Source organism: Beta vulgaris, chromosome 4 (assembly GCF_026745355.1).
Source record: "Beta vulgaris subsp. vulgaris cultivar EL10 chromosome 4, EL10.2, whole genome shotgun sequence".
In the NCBI taxonomy this organism is placed as follows: domain Eukaryota; kingdom Viridiplantae; phylum Streptophyta; class Magnoliopsida; order Caryophyllales; family Amaranthaceae; genus Beta; species Beta vulgaris.
Window position 1 is genome coordinate 20,782,171 of NC_079205.1, and position 25,131 is coordinate 20,807,301.

Below are 25,131 nucleotides of genomic sequence, written 5' to 3' on the forward strand. Positions count from 1 at the left end.
TGGAAATATGGCTTGAGCTTTTGTGTAGCTATAACCAACACAAAGATCATTTTCTCGGTAGAGGGGAGGGGGGGGGGGGAAGGGTATTTGCTTCTGCACCTCGAAAGACATGGCTTATAAAATTGGGTTTTGGTTCTTTTGTCGTTCTACAACGAATACAGCGCTAAGGCCATCGTTTGACACAGCCAAGCAAACAAAGAGTGTCTGTCCTGGCAAAGGTGAGACAATTTTGGGGAGGCTTGCTAAATGTTCCTTCAGTCGTTGAAACGCTTCCTCAAAGGCCTCATCCTAGTCGAAGGTCGACTGTTTCAATGATCTAAAGAAGTACAAGCTTTTGTCAGCGGTCCTCGAAAGAAAACGTCCTAGGGAAGCCATACAGTCGGTTAGACATCGTACCTCCTTGACTGTTCGAGGGATTTTCATCTCGATGATGGCCTGAACTTTGATTGGGCACGTAGGGTGGACAAAGAGTCTCGTAGATTAGAAATGTGGTCATGCTCTTGCTTGCTCTTAACGATCATGTTATCGACGTATAATTACACATTTCTCCAGATTTGGTGTTTGAACATCTTGTTGACAAAATGTTGATAAGTTGGTCAAGTGTTTTTCAGGTCAAAGGGCATCACTTTGTAATAGTAGACTCCTAAGGTGTTGGTAAATGCAGTATGGACTTGATCCTCCTCAGCCATGGAGATTTGGTGATACCCTATATTAGTGTCCATAAAAAGGCATGCCCGACCGTCGAGTCGACCAGTCTATCGGTTTTAGGGAGGGGAAAGTCCTCTTTGGGACAAGCCTTGTTTAGGTTTGTGAAGTCAACACACATCCTCCAGGTTCTCGAAGACTTCCAGACCAGCACTACATTGGCCAACCATTCACTGTATTGGCACTCTTTTATAAAAACAACTTCTAACAACTTTTTTACTTCTTCGACGGTTGTCTTGCTTCTCTCGTTACCTTAGTGTCGCAACTTTTGTTTAACTAGTCGATGCCCCTCCTTGATGTTGAGGCGGTGTACCATGACTCGAGGGTCTACGTCTGGCATCTCATTGATAGTGTATGCAAAAACATCGTGATACTCTCGGATGATGCCGAAGTCTTTCTTGTTTCAACGGTATGTAACCCATAAACAATAGTAACTTGCAACTTCTCACCTATGTATTTATCAGTAAGAATGCAATGAACCCATTGTTCTTGCTTGTTTATAACCTGAAATGTAATAACTTTAGCATTCGAAGTCACCTAGATTCTACCTCTGGAGAAGCATTATAATTGTCTTCCCATTTCCAAGGGCCATCCAACTTCTTTCTAACTTCCTCCTTATTGCTAATTTTAATTAACTTCAGTTTCTAAAATGCCAATAAAATTAACCTTATTATGACTCGAGTACTTCTTAATTTCTACTATTAATGAGGGATTATTTAACCCTCTCAAATTCCAAGTACTCAAAATCATGTTGGTGAGATATAGAAAAGGCTATCCCCCTCCTCATCCACTGTATGCACAACAGTACTTGGTCCCCAAACATCAACTTGCTTGTCTTTTTTACCTTAGAATGAACCATTGTCCAAACAACATCTCCAACCCTGGCTTGTGGTTTTTGCACTGAATCTTGAGCCACCACTTTAGGTTATGTACCCCGGTCAAGAGTATGAGTAAGTTTCCTCTTTGTCTCCTCAGGAATCCGCAATATGGGTTCATCTTCTATCATTGAAGCATTAACATAATTTTTAGGCACCCACCTTTGTGTAACCTTGGGAACTTAAGATCTAGTCACATTAGCTGATTTTTTCGTTGCACAATCATGTTAGTATTTTAACACTTTTGGCAAAATGGAGGAATCTAGTCATATTAGACCTTTTATTCTATGATGTTGCCATTACAATCTTCAATCCATACAACTTTGGGAACTTCCTTAGTCACTTCTACCTCAATGAGTAACCAAGAAAATAATACACGCATTTACCTAGTAGTACATTAATCTACAAATAAGGCAACTGGAACCATTCTACCAATTCCCCTCAAAGTTTCAGGGCCCCAACAATTAAGTGGGAGATTAGGAAATCTAACCCACAAAGGTACAAATCTCAAAATCTCATTATGAAAGTTAAAATTAGGAGTCCAATCTTTCATAATCATTGATATGTTATTCAATGTAAACAGACCATCACACATAATTTCATTTCTATCTTCCAAGCTTTCAAATTTTACAAGAAAATACCCATCTTCATGAAGGAATACTTTGGGCTTGCTCACATGATTCCACAACAAAGGTTAATAAATCTAATAATAGCACCAATAAAAGGAGTTTGACCCACAACATATAATACCACAACATTAGCCTAAATATCAGACAATTTTCTACTTCATGCTTATCAATTTGAGCAACTTACTGACCATTTTTGACATTAGGCATGAAAAAATTCAAGACACATCACCTTGGAAGTCAATTTATTCTCAGCAACTAATGAAGACCATGATTTTGCAGGAATATTAGGCACTACTTCCTCTTGTGGCTGACGAATAGTCATCCCTTGAACATCATCCAGCTGAGATTCTACATCAACTAACCTAGGTGCTTCAATTGGAGGTGTTTTGTCAGCTACTCCATCGCAACTCACTTCATTCACCTTTTGAATCATTGCAGCTTGCCTTTGAGTAATTCTATTTTGCTCAAAAGCTTGTTGCATAGCAGAAATGGCATCTTGCGCCACTATTGAAATGAGTAGATAATGGAGTAATAATCCCATCGCATCCATAAATCGCCTTATTCTCCATCAAAATTCACTGTTTTGTTGCTATACTTTTTGTCTAACAAGTGATCGGGGGATTAGGAGTATGTTGTTTCTTTTTTCGACCCATGATTTGCAAGAAAATTAGTAGCTTTCACCATACGTAATCTCAAGGTTCACCATAGAGGAGAAACCCTTACCCTTTTGTTTTTGGCACTCATATCTCATAAACCTACATGATCATCATCCTCAAGCAAATCTAGAGCCAAGAACAAATCTTTTCAAGGCTCGTATTGATCAATTCGATCCAAGATCAAACGGATCATATTAATCCTAACAATAAAAGGGGTTACTCTTATAAACCTATAGGGTTACTTTTATAATAAAGGTTAGTATACTTTTATGAACAATTGGATCAAATTCAAATGGTCAGTTCTCACAACATACTCAACATTTTGGGAAGAATCAAGTTGGTGATAATTTGTTTTTTGCTCAACAGCTTTCCAACACTTGGTCGAAACCTTAACTCCAATGAAAAATTAGTGAGATAAGACCTTTCAAAAATGAGCTGACAAAATTGACGCGTCCGTGCGTGATGTGACACCCCTAGGTATGCAGGAGCTCACTAATAGATATTATCTTCTTTGGGCCCTAACCCGCAAGGGTTTGGTTTGGTGCGAAACCGAAGTACTATCCAAAAGGTCTCTACTAAGTTTTGTTGGATATAAAATTTGTGTCGGGATTTTAATTATAATGGTTATACCATTATAATTTACTATTGTCATAATTAGATAACATAGAACATACCTCCGGGATAATAGTGTTTAAAAGCCAAGAAAACAACATATAATGAATGGTGACTGAATCATCACTTGTGCAAGGAATTTAGTAGTCAACAATAGAACCATTAAGAAATTCGAACTTGCAGCGAGATGTGAGAGCAACACAAATATAATACGTAAAGTATGACCATGCGCCAAAGTTAGGGCTGGCAATCAGGTCGGATTGGGTCAGTTTCAGGTTGACCTGATTTATATTTCAGGTCACTTATCCCTGACCCGAACCCGACCTGATTTATATTTTAGGTCGAATACCTCAACCCATACCCGACCTTATATTTTTCAGATTGACCCGAAACCAACCCAAAATGACCTGAAATTAAAATCTAAATATCCAATGGACAAAATACTGCCAACTTAATTCAGAAAGGTATTGTACATGTAACATGTTTAAGTTTCAATATTCAAAGCCGGAATTTTCAGGTTGAAGTGAGTTGGGCTTAGCCCAATATTATAACCTAACCGGCTAAGGGATAACCTAACATAATACTTCCTCCGTTTCAAAATAAGTGCAACATTTCCCTAAAATGAAAATGTCATAATAAGTGCTACCAAGCTTGTTTTGGAAATTTTTTTTCAATTTAATTACGAAAGTGCCATTGCTTAATATCTTTAACAACTCAATTAACTCCCCATCTACCAACATAAACCACATTAATTACCCAAACCCTTCCCTCCCTTTTTTTTTTATCTCATCACCTCATCTGATCATATCTCTCTCTCTCTCTCCATCTCATCTCATCTGGAACTTTTCCCAAACCACAAGAACCCTAATTCATCAAGACATAGCATCTCAAACCCTAAACCACGAAGAACCCTAATTTCCTGCAAAATTTACATTCGATTCTTGAGATCTTTTTTTTTTACCTCGCGAATCTACACTTCTCCTTCTTCTCTCTTCTCTAAACCACGAAAAACACTAGTTTCTTGCAAAAATAGTGTTCGAAATTTTTAGATCTGACTTTGTTTACTTCGCGAATCTAGTTTTCTCCTTCTTCTTTCTTCTCTCTTCTTTTTCTCATCTTGTTATGGAGTATTCGAATTCTGCAGACGCAATTTTCGCATCCGATGACTTATTAGCAGAAGAAAAATCCTGGTTGTTGCGAAAATTAGATCGTTACAATAACAAATCTTCATACGAGTCCTACCGTGATAAAGGTGGGTATGTCGCTGAATCTTCAACAGCAACTTCGAAATTGGTTGGGAAGCCTGATGTTTCTGAAGTGAAGTACACTATGTTTATGCGGGAATCTGATGCTAGAGCAACAAAAAAAATTGAATCAACTGAAAAATCGCCACAAAAGTCCCCTGTTCTTGATGATGAAACTTCTTCTGTTGGAGATTCGACCAAAAAGGCAACCGATTCTGAGTCAGAATCCGATGCAAATGGATCTACTTGTTGATTTTGTGGGATCTCATCTATGGGTGACTATTTTCTAACTCTATGACTCAAATCCTGTTAGATCTTGATGATCTATGTTGACATATGCATTACCTGTGGGAAGTTGATTGCTGGCTTTCTATTGCATGTGGTTTTTTTTTATGGTTATATGTTGCTATGTTATGGTTGTTTATGTGTGATATATACCTTGATTATGTTCCTTTTCATGCCTTTAAGTTCTGGTTTTATGTTAATTCATGGATTAAATGTTGTGGATAGGCCTATTAATGGTTTTTATGGTTAGGTGTGAAGCTATGTTAGGGTTTTTGCTGTTTATGTGTGATATATGGTTAGTTGCTTGGATTGTGTTTATGTGTATGTTTACATTGAATGATTGAAGCGATTCATTTACTGCTCTATCATTGAAAACCAAACAAATCAATGGGTCTGCAAGGCTTTCTGTTGTTTAAGAACGTTGACGAGGCATAGAAAAACATTCTTTGAGCTCTCTGTAGTGTTTGATTTTAATGATAGGATACATGTTCTGAGCTTGCTGTTCAAGAAGGCTGTTCAAAGCTATGTCAGTGTGGCTCTTGCTGATCTCTTGTTGACCTGTTCGGATCTTATTGTTGTCGTATTTGATTATAGCATACAGCTATGTGGACTTCTAATCCTTTATTAACAGGTGCTCTTTGATCTGGTTCTTCAGAGCTTTTGATAGATTTTAATGATAGGATACGTGTTCTGAGCTTGCTGTTGTTTAAGAAGATTGATGAGGGATAGAAAAACACTCTGAGCTCTCTGTAGCGTGTGATGTTTACCTTAGATGGCGGTCAAAAGCTATGTCAGTGTGGGTCTTGCTGTGAAATCTGGTTCTTGATAGGATACAACTTATGTTGTCTGGTCTTTACCTATTATGGTTAGATGTGAAGCCACTTCTCTATGTTGCATTGTGTTTTATTAGTTCCTCTATGATGAAAGTTTGTGACACACACTAGAATACATGTAACAAATTTGCCATTTTTTATGCCACCACTTGATAGCGTTGAAGAGAACTCTTTAGGCTTCTGTGTAGTCATGTATGCCATAGACTTTGTGCGGGATATGTTGATTAAGTATTAGAGACCTGAGAGGATATGAAAGTAAGTTAAATCCTCGATGAAGAATGAGGTCAAATATGAGAAAAAAATCCTGAAGTCTATCTATGTATGTACTATCTACCTTAAGTCACTAGTTTTCTCTGCTTTCATGTTTGATGGGGCTACTAAATTGGCATTTTGTAATGTGTGTTTGATGGTGAATGAGGACTTCCTGAGAGGACGAAAAATAAAATGTTTTATGACTAAGGAAACCAAATTAGAGGTCCCCTTTATGTATGACTAAGGAAACCAAATGATGTATTGATACTTTTGAACAGATAACATGATAAGTCTATCATACGCTTTACAAAAACATGCTTTTCAAAACATGATAAGTCTATCATTTACAAAAACATGATAAGTGTATCATTTACAAAAAGTGGCCAGCAATATGTCTTCTCTTCTTAAGATTTACAAAACATTGTAGTATTAATTCTTACAATATGCCTTCTGCCTTCTGCCTGCTGCCTTCCATTGCTTGTTGGTGGTTCAGATTTCTGGACCTAATTCCATGCCCTCCCACATTGGATCTGCTCCACTCACTATGTTTTCATTTAGGTAGTTTACTGTGTTATTGATTAATGGCTCTGAGACCTCAACATATGTGGGTAATTGACCCAACCTGTCCATTCGTTTCTTCCCTTTATGAGGGTTTTTTAGTTGTTTCCCCCTTTTACTTTCATGATCTCAACCATTACATACATAAGATGCAGCCATGTGTAGTTAATGATCCTTGAATCATAGCAATTGTATGCATCAACAACACTCTCAATTAATTTGTCAACTGTATCTGGAAAATATTGATGTTGTATGGACTGAATTGCTTTGAAAAACCCAAATCAAGACAGTTTAGATCTGGGGATTGGGCAGGTTGACATATTAGATGCATATCAAATCCATCTTGCTTTGCAGCTTCCAAAAATTGCATGTCATCTGGTCTAATGTGGGGTCTGGCATTATCTTGTTGGATCCAGATTGTTTTGCACCCAAAATCAGGCCATTTTGCCCTTATTGCTGGTAATAGCACATTGATAATTAATTCCTTGATGGTTTCCTTAGTTATACTCTGTTTTGCCTTTGTTTCTATGGTGCCTGCTGGTCGATTTGAGCTGTTTCTTTGTGCTGGAATATAATCTAAAAATGGAAAAATGCCTATTTTTCCATCCCAAATGACCTCTCCATTAGGCGTAATTATCGGCCTTGCAATTGCAGCTTCAAACATAACCTTTGTGATGAAATTCTTTGATTGACAAGCCCTGTATGGGTCCTCTTCTTCAGATAGTAAGTAGAATCTTTGTGTAATTCTGCTCATAGAGAACCACTTCTCGTCTATATGCACCATATTGTATAAACAATCAAACCTTGGCTTGCTTGTAACTGTGGGTGGTATGATGTGTGACAAAATGAACTTTAGTCTATCAGTTTTGTGCTTTGGTGTCAATTTTGGTTTGATGGAATTTGTGTGACTCCTAAGTATTCCTTTCTTGAGAAGCCTATAAATAGTTGATGGGCTAACCTCTAAAGCGGTTGCAAATGACCTCATGGTAGTTCTTTGCTTTAGAGGAACTGCCCTAAGAGCTTCCTCATCTGTTATGAGGGGCTTTCTCCCACTGTTGTTTTTTTTTACTTGATACATTAACCTCCAAACCAGCCAACTTTTGTCTTTTGGCCTCTCCCCAAATTCTGTTGACAGTGAATCTACTTATGGCATATTGGAGTACAACATGAGTCACCATCTCCCTAGGCAACACAAGCTCTGGTGAAGCGGCCGAAAAAAGGTCAAGGACTAGTTGTCTTCTTAAATTGTTTGGTAAATTTGGTTTTTTAGTTGAAATGTTATTTTCTTGTTCACTTATGATTTCTGTGTTATCATGTTCTTCATTGTCAGAATTTGAGTCAGAGAAGTACCATACCGCATCATCTTCATCGGCTCTCATATGTTGTTCCAAGCTCAGGAGCTCTTCAACACTCATGTCATGTGCTGAATTCTGCCCCAACAAACCTTCCAGCAGTAGCAGTTCCTCTTCATCCATGCACAATTCTTCTCCAATTCCAGCAAACACAACAAAAGCCTCAAAGTCTTCTTCATCCATTGAAATTGTGTAGAAAAAAAAATGTTCAAAATCAAAGTGTTTAGTGTGTGCAAGTGAAAGTAGCTGACAGTGAATTTTTTTTCTTCTAGTTTAAGTATGTAAAAAATGGAGTGAACAGTAGTACTCCTTATATAAAGACGTGATGGCAGTTTATTTTTTGGAGGCAAATATTCAAATTTTTGCTGAATTATAAAAGTGGTCCCAAATTTTCGAACTTCCCTCCCTTTTTGCTTTTAATCTCTGCTGAAAGTGACAGCTGGGTATATTTCTTTTTGGCAATTAAGCACTTAATTGAAGTCATTAAAGGTGGGAAAAAGTGGTCCCTTACTTTCTCTCTCTAGAATATTGGTATGTGTGCCACTTCTCTATGTTGCACTTATTTAGAAACGGAGGAAGTATAAGTTATTTCTAAATTAGGTCATTTCGAGTTCTTTTCAGGTTCAAAAGGTCAACCTGAACCTAACCCATTTTATTTTCAGGTTGGGTTTGGTCGACCCTTTTTTTCAGGTCGAAAATCTCAACCCAAACCCGCAATTTTCAGGTCAGTTTCAGGTCGGGTTATCAGGTTAAGTCAGTTTTTGCCAGCCTAGCCAAAGTTATCAAATTGAAGGCGAAGCCGAGTAACAAAATCCTCAGGGGGATCCTTATGAGGATCGAGAAAGAAATAGCAATAACCATCCAATTTCAATGGAGTGAGGGGGTCAAAGGCCATGGCCAACGTACCTTAGCAACAGAAAAGGGAGACGATTGTGAAGGTAATCAGAAAAGAGAGAAATTTTCTTTTTAGGAGATAATTGTTTTAGTTTATTTTCCTAGCTCCTATTTCCATGACATATTAATAGGAAAGCTGAAAGATTTTTTTTTTATACTTGCAAAGTATACAAAACTGATAACAGTTTGTTTGGTAGAAAGAATTTGGAAGGAAAAAAAAAAAGTGGAAGGAAATTTGTTACTTTCCAATGTTTGGTTCATTATAAAAAAAAATTAAGTGAAAGGAAATGGGGGCAATTGAAAGGAAAGACTCTTTAATAAAATTTCACTTTCCTTTCCTCCCAAAAGCGGGGGAATTTGGGAGGAAAGAGAAAATTTATAACAAACATGGGAAGTTAAGGTTTTTTTTTCCTTTCTCTTCCATTCTTTTCTTTTCTCTTCCCTTCCTTTATCTTCTCTTCCTTTCTCTTCTCTTCCTTTCTTTTACTAAAAATGAACGAAACACACCATAAAGGACTACTTATAAAGAGGGAAAAGATAATCACAAAAATATAAGAGGATATTATCCTAATAGGAAAGATTATATCCTAAACAATATATTTCTGATCTTAACACATCTTCATAGCTTTGAAAACTTCAGTTGACCAGGAGAGGATAAGGAGTTCAAGGCTTTGTTTGGTAGGAAGGATTTGGATGGAAAAGAAATAAAAGAAAAGGTAAAAACAAACTTTCTTACGTTTGGTAAAAGAAAATAAGAGGAATTTAATTGGAAACGAGACAACGTGGAAGGAAAAAAAATACTTTTAAATCCTTGCTTTCCTTTCCTCCCAAAATCGGCGAAATTTGACAAGAAAGAAAACTAAGAAGTTTTTTACCTATGTTTTCTTTATTTCCTTCCTTTCATTTACTAATGATAACCAAACATGTGATTTCTCTTAAATCCACCAATTATACCAAACATTATAACTAGCTTGTTTTATCTTCTTTTCCTTTTTATTTCATTTTTCTTCCTTTGTTTTTCCTCCTTTTACTAAATAAAAATACCAAACAAAGGGTAAAGGTTGAGATTGAGTCTGATATATAGTGAATCCTGTTTTTTGGGCCACAAATAAGTGTCCAGTTCCATGAGATCTTCGCTTTACCTAAACAAGTTGTAGAATATTCCAAGAGGTAATGAAGAATTTCTGTTTTAACCGTTTAACATGGAGCCTGATCAGTTGAGGCATTGATAAAGAGAACCGAAATCAAACAGTTATAATATATTTATTGTAATTAACTATGATATTATGTTGTGTCACATCATATGATTTATAATCTTATTTTACTAATTACTACACTAAAATTATGCATATTAAACCTTTGCTCTATAGTCTCTTAAGTATAATTTGAGCACCGAATTGAGGTCGAAGAGTTCCAGTACCAGATGGAGCATGAGCATATGATGGAGACAACTCAAAGACGAATCGTTGTAGAATCAAGGCTAATGTCATTTTAGCTTCAGTCATGGCAAAATTTGATCCAATGCATATTCTTGGTCCCCAACCAAATGAGAAAAATGACATGTTCCCTTTAGTTGCTTTGCTGATACCTTCATTAAATCTTTCAGGATTAAATTCTTTAGCATCTTCACCCCATAACTTTTCATCTTGTTGGATGAGGAGTATTGGAAGATTAACTAACACACCTGCTGGTAAAAACACATCTCCGATTGTCATATCTTCACTTACTACGCGATTTAATTCCACAGCTGGAGGATATAATCTAAGGACCTCTTGAAGTATCATGTTAACCTGCAAAAGTTAAACCAATGGTTCAGAATTCCTTGCAACTACTCCCTCCGTTCCATTTTAATCTACACACTTACACTTTTCATGAATGTCAATGCAGAAAGATGTAATCGTTGTAACAATTATTTCAGATCGACGGAATATGATCATATCACTTACAATTTTTAGATGATTCAATCCATGAAAATCAGGAATGCGATTTCCAAACGTGTTCAAGACCTCTTCTCGAGCTCGTGCTTGCCAATTTTGGTGCTTTCCCAAAAGAATTAGTGTCCATACGAGCAATGTAGAAGTCGTATCTTGTCCTCCTAAGTAGAATAACTTACACTCATTCACTACATCTTCTATATTCAACTTCATGCCTCGCTTGTTATTTCCATGTTGAATTTCATTGAAACTTGACTCCAATAGTAAACCCAGTAAGTCATCCTTAGGCTTTTCTCCTGCATTTATTAGTTTCTTCCTCTTGTCAATAACACCTCCTAGCAAAGTGCGAATTTCCCTGTCAATCTCCGCTATCCTCCTATTTGCCTTGTTTGGGATCAAGCTAAGACACAAAATGAAATTACATTATATATCTATATTTATATAAAAATTTAACTAGATAAATATAAATCTCACTTTGGGGCATTCTTGGATTGGAGGTATGAATTAGGAGTCATTTAACTGATAAATTATTGTTTCTCTAATTGCAGGAAGGAGGAGGAGAAAATAATATTTTTTTTTTGAGAGAGAACATTTTTTTTAAAAAATATAATAAGGAGGGGTTTCAGGATTGTGTTTAGTAAAGTGGGACTGCGTTTAATAACCCCCTCATCATATTGGTAATTGTGTTGAATTAACTTTTTAAAGTTCACTTAGGAAGAGTGTATTGGGTTCGTGTCCAAAATTATTTGATTAATGGTTTGGTGTGATTTAGGTTTGGATCCCAAAACATGAGTACTTATATATGTTGGTTATTGGTTAATATAGAGTTGGGTACAAATGAATTTTGTTTGACCATAATCTTATGTTTAATCGAATCAGCTTATAGTTAGTTTAAAACCAATTTGCTTTGTTTTCACAATTGAAATGAGTAGTCACAGTTTTATTGTGTCTTGTCAAATAATAAAAACTTTTATATTGATCAAAACACACAAATTGAACTAATTTTTCTCTATCTGTGATTCCCCCAAACCAAACCATAAAGTAAAACTTCAAGCAGCTGCCTTGCAGGCTCGCTGGTGGTTGGCGTTGCTACACCGATCGCCGGCGAGCCTGCCCTCTAGTTTGTCACAACGTCTTCCTTTCCACTATTCACTGGTCAACGCAGGAAGCGTTTGTGTCCCGTCGAGTCTCTCCTCTCCCCATCCCCCCGTTCCCTTGGTGTTGGTGTTTTCTGTCGAGTCTCCCCCTCCTCTTTAGTTCATCACCGGCGAGCCTGTTCATTGTGTGTTGTGGCTTGGTTGATCGGTTCAGCTTGGTGGTTTGCCGCTGCCCCTGTTTGGTTAGTTGTCGTGGCTTAGGTGAGATTGGTTCTCTTGAGAAGCGTCGGCGAAGTTCATATATTGTAGCGTAGTAAAGGTTGTTTTTGGCTATGTCAGTAGTCCTTCAGGTTGTTTCGGTCTCGTTTTTTGTCTTAATTTTAGTTTAATGTATGTTTCTTCCAGATCCAATATCCCTAGGCTTTTTGTGTATGGATGTGTTTGGGCGTTCGTCAATAGTGATTGGTGGGCAGTGCAACGCTCTTGGTTTTCTATGAGAAAGAATGATCTAGGAAATCCAATGATCGTGGGTTGGTCGTGGGGTTTGTGCCGCTTTAGTACTTTGATTGTTGGTTAAGATGAAAGGAGGTTCGCAATTCAGATCTATTGTGCGTCGTTCTTATAGGTTGGAGATTGTGAAGTTGAATCTTTGAATCTATAAGTGGGGCGAAGTTCATCAATCTAACTCGCCCTAATTTCTCTTGATGGCTACAGGTGTCATCACACCTAAAATATGCATCTTGCGGAAGGCCCTCCGATTACATTTAGAGCAAGTTATGACCTCCACCTCTTTCGAGTGTCATTCTAATGATACTAAACTTTGGGTACCCTCACAGCAGGGTCAAAAGTCACCAAAGGACGTGACTTCATTGTTAGTTGAATTAGTAGAATCCCATGAGGTTGTTTCTCTTCAAGGACCTTAGGATTTAGCATCTAGTGGACATTGGGGTCCACTAGCTATAAAGCAACAGTCCCTCTTGGAATATCATTAGAATTTCGTATCACAACAGGCTCCCTCTCATATTAGGTATTCAGACATATCATCCAACATCACCCGTCATCACTAAAGATAAACTTCTTTTAGACTGGACATGTAATAGTTAGTTTTCTTCTTCATAAAGTATGTACGAGCTAATAAACCTCTTGTTACTATTAGTTTGTGTCGGTTTGGTTGTATTACCATTAGGTCGTACTCCGCGGTTTTAATTAATGCAAATTTTCTCGATGTGAAAAAGAAATGAAATGAGTAGTCACAAATTTGAATAAGGAAAACGAATACTTTGTTAATTTTGGGCATTAAGCAAATTGTCTAGGTAGTTGATTTAATATCCCTACAGTATAAGCTTCTTAGTTTTCATATTTGTCAACCATCAGTTTAAACTTTGATTGAGTTGCGACTTAACATGGTATTAGATTTAGCGTCGCAAGAAGGTCATTGGTACGAATAACATCCACCCCTCCTTTCTAAGTGGTCGTTAGGTTTAGCGCCCTGTATGAAGGAGGCATATGTTGAATCCATACTTTAAGCCTGATGAGCTCTAATGTGAATGAGCGGTGATAGAGTATAAAACTATTCCTAGGGTTCCAATATTCCAATCATTAGTTTAAACTTTTGGTTAAATTGGTCCTCTAACATTATATTATTCGCCTATTGAGTAAAAAGATAAAACCCGACTAATGTTATTGACTCGCCTCAAAACAAATCTCTACATAAGATGATATCAACTCTAACTAACATAGAAATTCATTCATGATAATTTATACTCCCTTTGTTTCTTTTTATTCTACACACGTTCCTATGTAGTATGTTTCTTTTAATCTACACATTGTTACTTTTTCTGTTATTGGTAGCATGTCTCATCTACTTTTTTTCTCCTTTTCCATTAATGTCATCCACTTTTTAATATTTCAACCCAATTTCTATTTTGTTTCTATCTTTTTTATTTTCAGCTTTAGAGAAAACCTAAAGAGTGGGTTATAATATTAAAAAGTTGATGACATGAGTGGAAGAAGAGGAGAAACTAGATGAGACATATTACCAAGTAAGGAAAAAACAATAATGTGTACATTGAAAACACAGACCAAAAAGGAACGTGTGCAGATAAAAAAAAAAAAGCGAGTAATTGTTTGGGTTGACAATTGACATTTAAGTTGTAGATAAATGACTTGCACAAGTAATCACGAGTTTGATACCTCTTATAAACATTTTAAAATGCAGATTCAGGACCAACAGGTCCAAAACCGGAGATACATTATAAATCATAGTTTAATCTAATCTCATTGTTCAGCGATTTTCTTTCTTTTGCTAATTTCGTAATTTAAAACTTGTGATGTTATATAAGGAGCAAATGAGTATCATTGATATGTTAGTTCATTGGTAGGAGCTACAGCCTACATGTTTTCTATACAAGGCAATGATTCATTGGTGATTCCTGGTTACACTATCAAGAAGAAAATTTGGTTTCCAAGTTTAAAAAGTATTTAGAGCACCATTATTCATGATTGGAAAAAAAGATCATCCCACTCTCTTTCTAACTTTCTCTCTCTAAAAAATTACATCCCACAATCTTTTCCCACTCATCTCCTTAACCATGAACCATTTTTCAATCATCCCAACTACTTTTTCCTCTCTCTCTTACTTTTTGACCCCACCCAACTACTTTTCCCTCTCATCACCCAACTACCATCATACAATATTTTTATTATTTACTTTTTAATGATATGAAATATTAATTACTAATTGATATTTTATTATTAATTAATTAAAAAAATAAAATTAAAATTTTAATTATCATTTTAATAATTAAGTTATCTATCTTTTATTAATACATAGCATATGTAATTAGCGTTTTCATTAAGTAATTAAATACGTAATTAGTTAGCATTTTTAATGATATGAGACACAATTAGCATTTTTAATATAATTTTAAGGACGAAATACATAAAATGCTACATTGGTGCGACAATTACAAACTTAATTAAGAAAAAAAGTGCATAAAACTTAACTAAGAACGAAAAACATAAAACTTAATTAAGAAAGAAATACATAAAATGCTCTTAATTAGCATTGCCACCAAATTTCTGCCAGATGGGGATTCATGGTAGAGGTTATCATATTGAGGAGAATAATTTTGAGAATTTTCTCCTCTTTGATTGGTATTTATCTGAGATGGTTGACGAAATTTTGATTGATTTTGAGAAGGTTGGCGATAATTTGACGGATTTTGAGAGCTAATTAAACGATTTTGTTGCCTAGGCATTTGGTTTTTTGAACGATTTTGGGGTTGATTTCTTATATAATTAGGATGATTAGGATCCATAATTATAAGAATTTGAAAATAAAGAGCAATGGAAGAAGAGTTAGAACAAATAGAAGAAATTAGTGAAGAGGGAGAAAATTAAGTGTGTCCAAAATATAGCAAAATGGGTCTCTATTTATAGATCTCGAAAAAATAGAGCCGTTGGTATTTTTTTTTTTTTTTTTGATTTATATTTTTTAAAATATAACCGTTGTAAAAATTACAACGGTTATATTTTTGAAACCAATAAGAAGCTGACAAGTGGCGTGCTGCAACTGGCGCTGACACGCGTGTCAGCTGCCAGCTGCAGCGTCAGCAAAGGCAATTTTTTTTTGCCTGAAATCAACGCAAAACGCAGCGTTTTGCTTTGATTTCAGGCAAAAAAAATTTGGGAACTGATGATCTGGCTGTGGGTCCCAACCCCACGGCTGATCATCAATTCAATCACTCCATGCCATTTTTTCCCCCACTCACCTTCAATCACTCCTCAATCTTAATTTCACTCATGGTTAAGAGCCATTTTTTTTCAATCACCTTCACAATCTTAATTTCTACTCATGGTTAAGGATGCTCTTAGCTATAGAAGAGATGTCCTATGGGCTGAAATAAAGGATTCAATGTTTGAAACTGGGTGAAACGAACTCTCGTTTCTTCTTCCATGCCACGAAAGAGAAGTATTTGAGAAATAGTATTTATGCGCTACATGTTTTACAGCTTTCTTATGCTAGTAGAGTGCAAGTAATTGCTTCTGTTCTTCAAATAGTGCAGCTGTTTTGGTGTTAGATTTTCATATTACCAAAAAATGTCCTCCGAGAGATTTAGACTGCTTGTAAAATTCATCTTTGGAGAGGTGGTGAAGTTGCTTCAAGAAGGGCTCTAGAAGGTGGGGAAAGGGAGATGAGATGCTCTTTTCCCACTTTGGCTTGATGTGATTGGTGTTTGTAATTTCTCGTTGTTTTTTTTTGTTATTGATAAAAAAATTTAATTGCAAAAAAGAGGATGACACATGGCAAATTACAATGCTTGCCTATACATTTTGATAATATATACTATCTCTGTTTCACAATATATGCATCATTTTCCTCTATTGAATATTTGAATGTTTCACAATACATGAACCATTTTCCTCGTTTATATGTTCCACAATATATCCCTGCCTTTAAAACATTATCACATGGGTTTAAAATGCAATTACAACACTCCCACTCTTCACCCTTGGTTTGTGTGTTCGTATAGAAATGGTGCAAGTATTGTCAAACCGAGATAGTATCAATTTTCAGACCCAAGTTATTCCCCGGATAATTATAATTTTCAGTACTTAATTATTTATTTTAAAACACCAAACATTACTTGGTTTAATGGTTAAGACTTTAGTATGTAAGTTTGAAGTCGTAGGATCAAATCTTATACATTTTATTTTATTTTATGTAGTGCACATGAAGTAAACACTACAACAGCTAATATCAGGTGACACATTTCCTTATTTAAAAACGTCTTATAATATATTGTATAGATTGAATATTGATTCATATCTTATACTTTTAACTTATAGATATGAATTATCTTATTATCGATCAAAGTTGTATATATATATTGATACACGTGCAAGGCAAAATGTTAATTACCTCCATCCTGGGATATAAACTGAGTCCAAAACTGGCACTGCAATCTTAATTTGCTCTGTGAGGAGTTCAAATATCCTCTTCCCTTCTTCATAAGAACTTCCAAATGCAGCTCTAGAAATGAGATCTGCAGATAGCTTGTGCAAACAAGACCACACTTCTATTTCACATGAGCCTGTCTTTGATACCATTACTTCCCACTCTTTCACCATAGCATCAGAGCTTTCCCATAGAGCGGGAATCATAAACTGCAAAAGTAATAAAAATACCCAAGCAAAATAAATGCCAAATATCAACTAAAATTCATCAAACATTCACATATCGACCAACTTACTCTGTGCGATTGTTTTCTTGTAAAAGTTTACTCCTTTTTCTTTTTTTCTTTCTTTTTTTGAGGGGAATTTACTCCTTTTTCTTATGATATAACATAGCAAAATTCCTAGTTCTTAACTTTCAGAAATTTTATCTTCATAATATTTTCTGATACATATTTCACACAATTTTGCGAATTTGTATTATAAACAGAAGAAAAAAATTTATAAACTTTACAAAAACCTTTATAAACTCCCACCACTTAACGGATTTTGCCAAACTCCGTCAGTGGTGGGACCAGCATCAGTTATTTCTTTTGTTTTTCCCTCTAAACAACTCACTTCCCCCTTCTTATATAAGAGAATTTCCCTCCAACACAAGCAACAAAGGGGACAGACCTTCTTCTGATAAGATGTGGGTGAAAGATCAAAGCGTGAAAAGGGAAATTCTCTTATATAAGAAGGGGGAAATGAGTTGTTTGGAGGGAAACACAAAAGAAATAATTGATGTGTGTCCCACCACCTAACGGAGTTTGGCAAAATCCGTTAAGTGGTGTGAGCTTATAAAGGTTTTGTAAAGTTTAGGTGGAAATTTAGGAAAAAAAAACATTAAGGTGGGAGTTTCTAAATAAGTGAAAACTTAACGTGGTTTTGTGCAAATTTTTCTAAACAGAAACACAAATCTTTTCTTACATTATGAACTCTGAGTTTGGGTGCAAGAAATAACATTAAATAACACTGTAAATGACATAGTTAATATATTTATGTCCCTTAATCTCTATTTTCTCTTGCACTCAAACCCATGTAGTGTTAGGTGTGATCAACAAGAGAATCGGATATACCACTCCAAGGCACGGAAACTATGCTTTACTATTAGTTCAACTTCGCCCCTCTAAGATCATCGGGTTAACACGAAACAACTAATGAGATAAAACAATTCACTAGATGATCTTCTAAGTGAATCAACAAGAACTTGTGTTTCAAGTTTGTGAAGAACACTCAAGAGAAAATGAGAAATTAGCAAAGTTTCTCTCAAGCAAAGCAAGTAGATTAGAGTATGAAAAACTGATTTTTTCTTTCTTCTATCTCCTCATATGAATCACAAAGGTTATATAGATATATCCCCTTTAAAGATAAGAGTTGTCATTGACATAACCCTCTTTAATCACTAATTAAGGACCTTTAATTCACTGATTAAGAACCCCAATAGTCATTAAACGGGTAACGTACACAATACAATGGTTAATAACCCGTTCACGCACCTTTTCACGTCCTCAAAACAGAACACCCGTGTCGCGAGTCGCGACAAAGCACAGGTCGCGACCCGCGACACCTGTCACGACTCGCGACGACCCCAAGGTCGCGACCCGCGACCAATCTTCTGTTTTTGCTTGATTTTTGCACGTGCATTTGCGTATTCTAATCTTAACATATTAGACATCCTCCTCTTCTAGTATATGATCATATGAGCATGAAAACCCATTACGCTATAAATGTTCCAACATGTAGTTCATGTAAACGATATAAATCATCACGTTTGAAATATATTAATAGATTTTGTCATTTTATTCTTGTAATTCGTTGCACCCAAACACATAATTTATGTGTGCGCTACACCAAAACTTATGGTTCATGTGGTGAGCAGCATTTGCTTAAGGTTAAAACATACTAATTGATGTTGTTGAAGCGAATTTTACCGGCAGATTATATATAAAACTTATATCATGGAAGAATGTCAGAAAACTTTAAAAGAAAAAACCTTTAACTTGTCCATGTGGAAAGCTGGGTTAAGAAGCTTCCTTCGGTTGGCCCAAACTTGACCCTCTAAAAGAATCAAGCCAGAGGCCACCTTCTTCAAAATTGGGTTCGTCTTTGGCTTCTGAAATTGGTTTATTTTCATCAATACTTCCCTTATCATCGCTGGTTCTGAAATGTATACCAGCGGTATTGGTCCATTCCATACGAAGCATCTTGTACCTGTACGGACAGTGTCATAGCAATTATTTCCATATGAGTGAGAAATAGTAGTATGCAAAGAATTCAACGAACAAAAGGATTATTCATGAAGGGTTATAAACTCAAAATGTTTTGTTAATAACTAACAAGGTTAGCTAATTTTATTAAGGTACAAATTACAAAAAGAAAATTCAAACATATTTTCTAAAATAATCAGAAAAATGAATTCCAACTACCAAGTATAATTACAATTTAAAACTTTGTTGTCTAGCCTCCCCTTCTCTCGCTTTTTTCGCTCTAAAACCCTAACATTCCTTACCCCTTCTTCATCAGTTAAGGGCTTTAATGGATAATTTCATTCATGACAAGTCCCTTTTCCCCTTTTATTTTCAGTTTTTAATTAGTTCATTTTCTTGTTTTGTTGAATAAATTAGTATCTTTTTGTGAGATTTCTCCAAACCCTATTATGGGATTTTTAGTCTAAGTTGTGAAGATCTTCTTCTCTCCTATGAGAGTTGTGAGTGTGGTTTTATGTTTTTAGGTATGAGCAATTGTTCTTATTGGTTGAAGTTCGAGACTCAATATGAAGGTATTGGAATCTCGATGGGATTAACATGGCTCGATCAAAAATGCTCTTCCCAAACTATGTGAGAATGATACACTTTCTCATCAATAGCGGCTTAATTCAGCAAATACAAGAAGACGGTGTTGTATTACTCGATCTGGTTTATTATGATTTTTTCAAAGACAAATTTAATTTAACCTTATTTAATTGTATCTCATTTTTTTTATAATATCTATTGTAAATATCATTTGACTTTCAATTAATGAAATTTCTCTTTAAAAAAATTAGAACTTCGCTAGAATAGATACAACACAACTATTAGAAAAACGGAGGTGATAATCGATAAAGAAAATGAAAAGAAGCCCCACATAAGACATATACGCCAATATTAAAATCATTGTGGAACATTTCTTTAATTAATTTTGAAGTAAGTGTTAACTTCAGTGTAAAACAAAAAAAAAAAAATAATGAAGATGCTAGTTAAATAGAAAAATGGTTGAACATACCGTATTTTGCTATAGTTTGAGAGAAGAAAGGGAGAACACGTGCAAGATAATGATTTGACAGACATGGCATAGGTTTAGTTCTGGCCTCCAACATCATTCTAGCTCTGTCTTTGGTATCTCCATGCAATAGCCTATAAGGATTACCTTGGAAGCCTTGCTTCCTAAGGTATATCTCTAATCTCTTAGGCTTCAACCACACCCAGTTTAATACACTCCATAACACACTCAACAATACTGCACAACCCAATGAAACTGCAATAGATATGCTTGTTGTTTCCATTCTTAATCTTATTTATGTTCCTATATTTTAGAGGATGGAATAATAATTACCACTATTAGATACCTAAGTCTAGTGGTGTTGTTTGGTGGTAATTTAATCTTAGTTTTCAGATGATAATATTGAAGACAAGGAAGAGGAAACGGTAGAGAGAGGAGAAGATATTTTCAAACATAAGAAGAAGAACACTATCCAGTAAAGCTAGCAGACTTGGGAGTATTTGTAGAGTTGGAGTGGACAAACTTTTACACGGCATTAGGCGACAATTTTTTTAATTGTCTTTATCTTTAATGGATAGCTTGCTTAATGCGTAGATGTATTAATCTTCAAAGATTATGAAGTTTGTTGAATGAAATGTTTTATACGGTCCATCACATGTACATTCTTCAATTTGTGTGGACGAAACTACTAAGATGTTAGAGTTATCGAGCTTAGTATTGTATGGATCTGGTTCATATCAATATTGGCGTGGTCAAAAACTACTCATATGATATAGTGATTTTTTTTCATAATGATTTTTACAATATAAAGCACACTAATCGACTATTATTTAATATAGTGAAAAAAAAATCATGCAATCACCAATTCTTACATTAGTTTATTTATAATGATTACACTCTATAAAACAATAATATTTTCTCTCACATAATCACCAATTATAATCTATAACTAATCCTATTTTACACCCTATCGTTTTTTTTTAACATAGGGGTCTTTTTTTATAAATTACATCTACATATAAGTTTTTTTACAGACTTATGCTTGCTCCAAGCCACTAAAACAAAGTAGGTAGTTTGTTTTTCACTTGCTTTATTTTGACCTTTAAAAAACTATTTATCCACTTCATGTTGACTATAGTTTGTCATGTACAAATGATCAAAAATATAATTTTTTTCGGATATTGTTAAATTGGTTTTTAATATATATTTCAAACTATATAGTTTTTTCAATAACATAATTAAAATTCTCGAAGGGATAAAATTACGCGTTTGATGAATGTCCTAAGTCATAATGAAAAATCTAACAAGAAATGTGAAATATAAAATATACAAAAAGACTATTACTAGTCTTCCACGGCTCCCAACGTGTCCCCGTCAAAAAAATTTTTCTTATCACAGACATGTTATCACCAGTGGACTGGAGATAGTAACCACTATTTCTAGTCTTTTCTTGGAGGTGCACCATGGACTGTATTTGCTGGGAACACTAATTCACTAAAGACTACATTTTTTTTTTTTATGAAGATATCATTAAAAAAACATTATTTCCTGATAATAATTTATTTATCTTCCGGGTATAAAGAATACCTAACTCTGCAATATATATCTCAATAATTAATGGTGCATCTTAGAAAAAACATAATAAATCATAATTTATTATTAGTGGCGAACCATTTGAGGAGTTGGACTGGGCTGGGTTTGAACCTCCAAAGATTTGAGAAAAAAAAATTACACCTTGGTATTTTTCCCCACCATGAAAGTATTGTGGTCGCTGTTTTACGGAAGGTTGATTAGTTTTACTTTTTTCATTTTTCTTATTTGTATATGGTAATGTTGCATGGATTTTGTGGGTTTATCATATTTTTTGCTTAAATGAAGTTTAATTTGTACTTCTTGTGTATTATTTTTGTTTACGTAGTTGGTCTTGTAATATACCGTCTACTTTCAGTTGAAAATTCGATACGGCCCAAACCCAATATAAAGAGAGAACATGCCACTTTTTTTAATATAGTGACTACTTTAATCTAGGGACCAGTTTAATCTATTTCGTAGCCAGTTTAACTTATTCGGTAATGACATTCTCTAAGCCATTCAGTGACTAGTTTAATCCATTTATTGACTAGTTTAATACGTTCGGTAAGACTATCGAGTTATTTTTTTATGGTATGTTGTAGTTCGAGAATCAAGAATTCAAAGAAAGGAGAAGAGAAGGGATGACTAGGATAGGTTGGGTTAGAGTGACATGAAATGAACTTGTTAGAAGAATTTTGTATTGGGTTCGTCTAATTTTATGTTAAAGTTAGACCACCTATTCTAATAATTTGTGTAGTTTACGTGTTTTGACTTAGTGTATACTAGCCTTTTGCGACTACTTGGGTCTGTTCATAAATTTCATCTAAATATAATTTTGAATGTGTAATTTATAATCATTATAGTACTAATGTACGTAATTTATAAAGTGTTCAAAATTTGTGATGAACATGTAGATGTAAAGTCTTATAGTCAAACCAAATTTGTAAAAGTTTTTTTTTTATCGAGTGACCATTTTTCTCATCATGTCAAATTACTTTGTTAATGCTTATTAAGTTTATTATTGGGATTTTAAGAAGACACCAACATACACCATGACCCCATCTTTAAATTTGGAATGGATATAATTGTAGAAAATATGAAAATATGTGATATATATTTAGCTAAGGAAAAAAAAAAGACTTTTCATAGGGGACAATGTAGCTCCCCCCTTCACTTATATAATGGAGATAAGTAAAAATTATAACGATTGAGATGATACAGACAAGACCCCACCATTAGTGGAAAAAACATTAAATGACATGAAAACTAGTACGATTCTCCTAAAAATGGATCAATTAGTTCAAAATTTATTGGCCTCAAATTTAGAAAGTAATGGATCCGGTCCATTGTCAAAACTAGATCAGTAAATTCACCCATATAAGTGTGGCGCAAATTAAATACATCAGCCTACTTCAATTCCCTTTTTAGCACACATCTACTCATCCGCTCATAAGGGTTTCCTCATTATTCTCCTACCCTATGACCAGTAACCCAATCAACCCTCACCTTTCACCCTTCACCCCTCAAGCAGTCCTCTCTTCCCGTCTCAACCTAAACAACCACTAACCTATCAGTCTCCTCCTCCAGCAGCAGCTAGGGGTGCACATTATCGGATATCGGATCCGATCCAATTCGAAATTCCGGATCACCAAAATTTCAATCCGAAAAAATTCGGATATCCGGATTTTCGGATCGGATACGATATCCAACCCGAAGATCCGAAAATCGATCCGAAGAGTCAATTTCACTTGATCCAAGCTAGCCATTGGCCCACAACTTATAATCCATATCAATCCACTTGAATAATGAGGTTAAATTAGTATGATGAATAATGACGAGCATGAAACTGATTCTTTTGAGGTTTATATGCAGCTATGCAAGGATAACACGTTCACATTTCACAACATGAATTAAGCTAAATCGAAATCAAAGATTCAATTACTAATTCAAAAAAAGGAACACCAAATCTCGAAATTTGGAAATACGAACAAACACGCTCGAAAAATTTCTTAAGTATTTTACAATAATCTACAGACAAGTGACAAAATGGCAACTAAATCTGGAAATACGAACAAACACGCTCGTTTAATAATTGATAATACTACTAATTGAAGTTTTACCAATTAGCATTCTTCTCTGTTCTACCAACTTCCTTAAATTTCGTTTTTCGAAAATCTACCAACTTCCTTCTGTTCTACCAAATGTGCTAAAACATGAAGGAAAAAAAAAGCTTGTTTAACTCGATAAATTCCCACTTAAATAACTCAAAAAAATGTTGTCTTTCTCTCTCCTCTTCATACTTGCCTTTTGAATTTCCCACTAATTCTTTTGTGTTATTCTCGAAGAAATTTACCCCAGACTTGGACGAATCTGCTATCTTCCTCGCCGTCTGTTCCATTTCAGTCACCAGCACCGGCACCGACAGCCGTGAAGTGAAGATAGAGGATTGTAGTGCGTGAGTGGCTGAGTGCGTGTATGCGTGAGCCATGAAGTGAAGAGAGAGAACTATGGTTTTCGAAAAATTGTGTGAGTGAGTGCGAATGACCGTGCAATTGGGCTATTACCCATTGGACAGTGCAAGTGTGGAGCGGTGCAGCCCATTTAAAAACTTTTTACGAAATTTAAAACTTCGGATTTTCGGATATCTGACATGTCCAAAAATTCGATTCGTATCCGATCCGAAAACCCGATAATTTTTTCGGATATCCGATCCTAAATATCCGAAAATTAAAAACTGGATCGGATATCTAAAAAATCAGATCAAATCAACGAATAAATGGATCGGAACATTTCGAATCGGATTTTTTTGCACAGGCATAGCAGGAGCCTACTCAAATTCTCGAAAAATTACCTTCAATCTCCTTCTCCCTCGCCTTGCCTTCACCAATCTCTCTCTTCTTCTCTCGTCATCGCGTTCATACTTTGCAATGAAGATGGAACTGATATAGATTGCATAATCGATCGAGGAAGATGCAGTTATATAGAATTTTGTTTTTTAAAAATGAAAGAAATTTGTTAAGGATTTGAATTTGCAACCGTAGTTTAGATTGAACAACCTAAATTTCTTTCGCCTCTCTTCTCTTCTTTCTCAGTACTTTGTTCCAAATTTAGGGTTAGTTTCAATTTTATTTTTATTTTTGTTTTTTTAGTTTAATTTATTAATTTAATTTTTTTTAAAATTAATTTTCATGTTATTCTAGATCTAGGGTTTATTTAATTTTTGTTCTTTTTTAGTTTCTTATTTTTTTCGCTAGTTAATTGATGCTCGATACTTTTTTCGTTTGTAATTTTGGATCTAGGGTTCATTTTCTTATAGTTCATGTAATTCTAGATCTAGGTTAGTTTCGTTTTTATGTAATTTATGTTACATAATTATT

At 35.0% G+C, this 25,131-nt stretch overlaps 2 protein-coding genes across 2 annotated transcripts; both read right to left on the reverse strand.

The window, feature by feature from the left end:
• Positions 1-6,863: 6,863 nt before the first annotated feature.
• Positions 6,864-7,634, reverse strand: LOC125496543 (uncharacterized). Its single transcript, XM_048642033.2, has one exon. The coding sequence runs from the start codon at positions 7,632-7,634 to the stop codon at positions 6,864-6,866; it is 771 nt and encodes a 256-aa protein (XP_048497990.2).
• Positions 7,635-10,124: 2,490 nt separating this feature from the next.
• LOC104907332 (cytochrome P450 72A397) lies at positions 10,125-20,660 on the reverse strand. Its single transcript, XM_010696246.3, has 5 exons — positions 20,186-20,660; positions 18,918-19,135; positions 16,851-17,095; positions 10,842-11,229; positions 10,125-10,685 (listed from the first exon to the last, which is right to left on the reverse strand). The coding sequence occupies exons 1-5, from the start codon at positions 20,463-20,465 to the stop codon at positions 10,260-10,262; spliced, it is 1,557 nt and encodes a 518-aa protein (XP_010694548.2). The 5' UTR covers positions 20,466-20,660; the 3' UTR covers positions 10,125-10,259.
• Between the last annotated feature and the right edge of the window lie 4,471 nt (positions 20,661-25,131).

Bases quoted from the DNA above. Each gene is read 5' to 3' on its own strand.
- LOC125496543 (XM_048642033.2), bottom strand. From the start codon at position 7,634: ATGAGGTCATTTGCAACCGCTTTAGAGGTTAGCCCATCAACTATTTAT.
- LOC104907332 (XM_010696246.3), bottom strand. From the start codon at position 20,465: ATGGAAACAACAAGCATATCTATTGCAGTTTCATTGGGTTGTGCAGTA. The intron at 17,096-18,917 runs GTTTTTTCTTTT...TTACTTTTGCAG, and splicing joins TCCACATGGACAAGTTAAAG to TTTATGATTCCCGCTCTATG. The intron at 10,686-10,841 runs GTAAGTGATATG...TAACTTTTGCAG, and splicing joins GATTGAATCATCTAAAAATT to GTTAACATGATACTTCAAGA.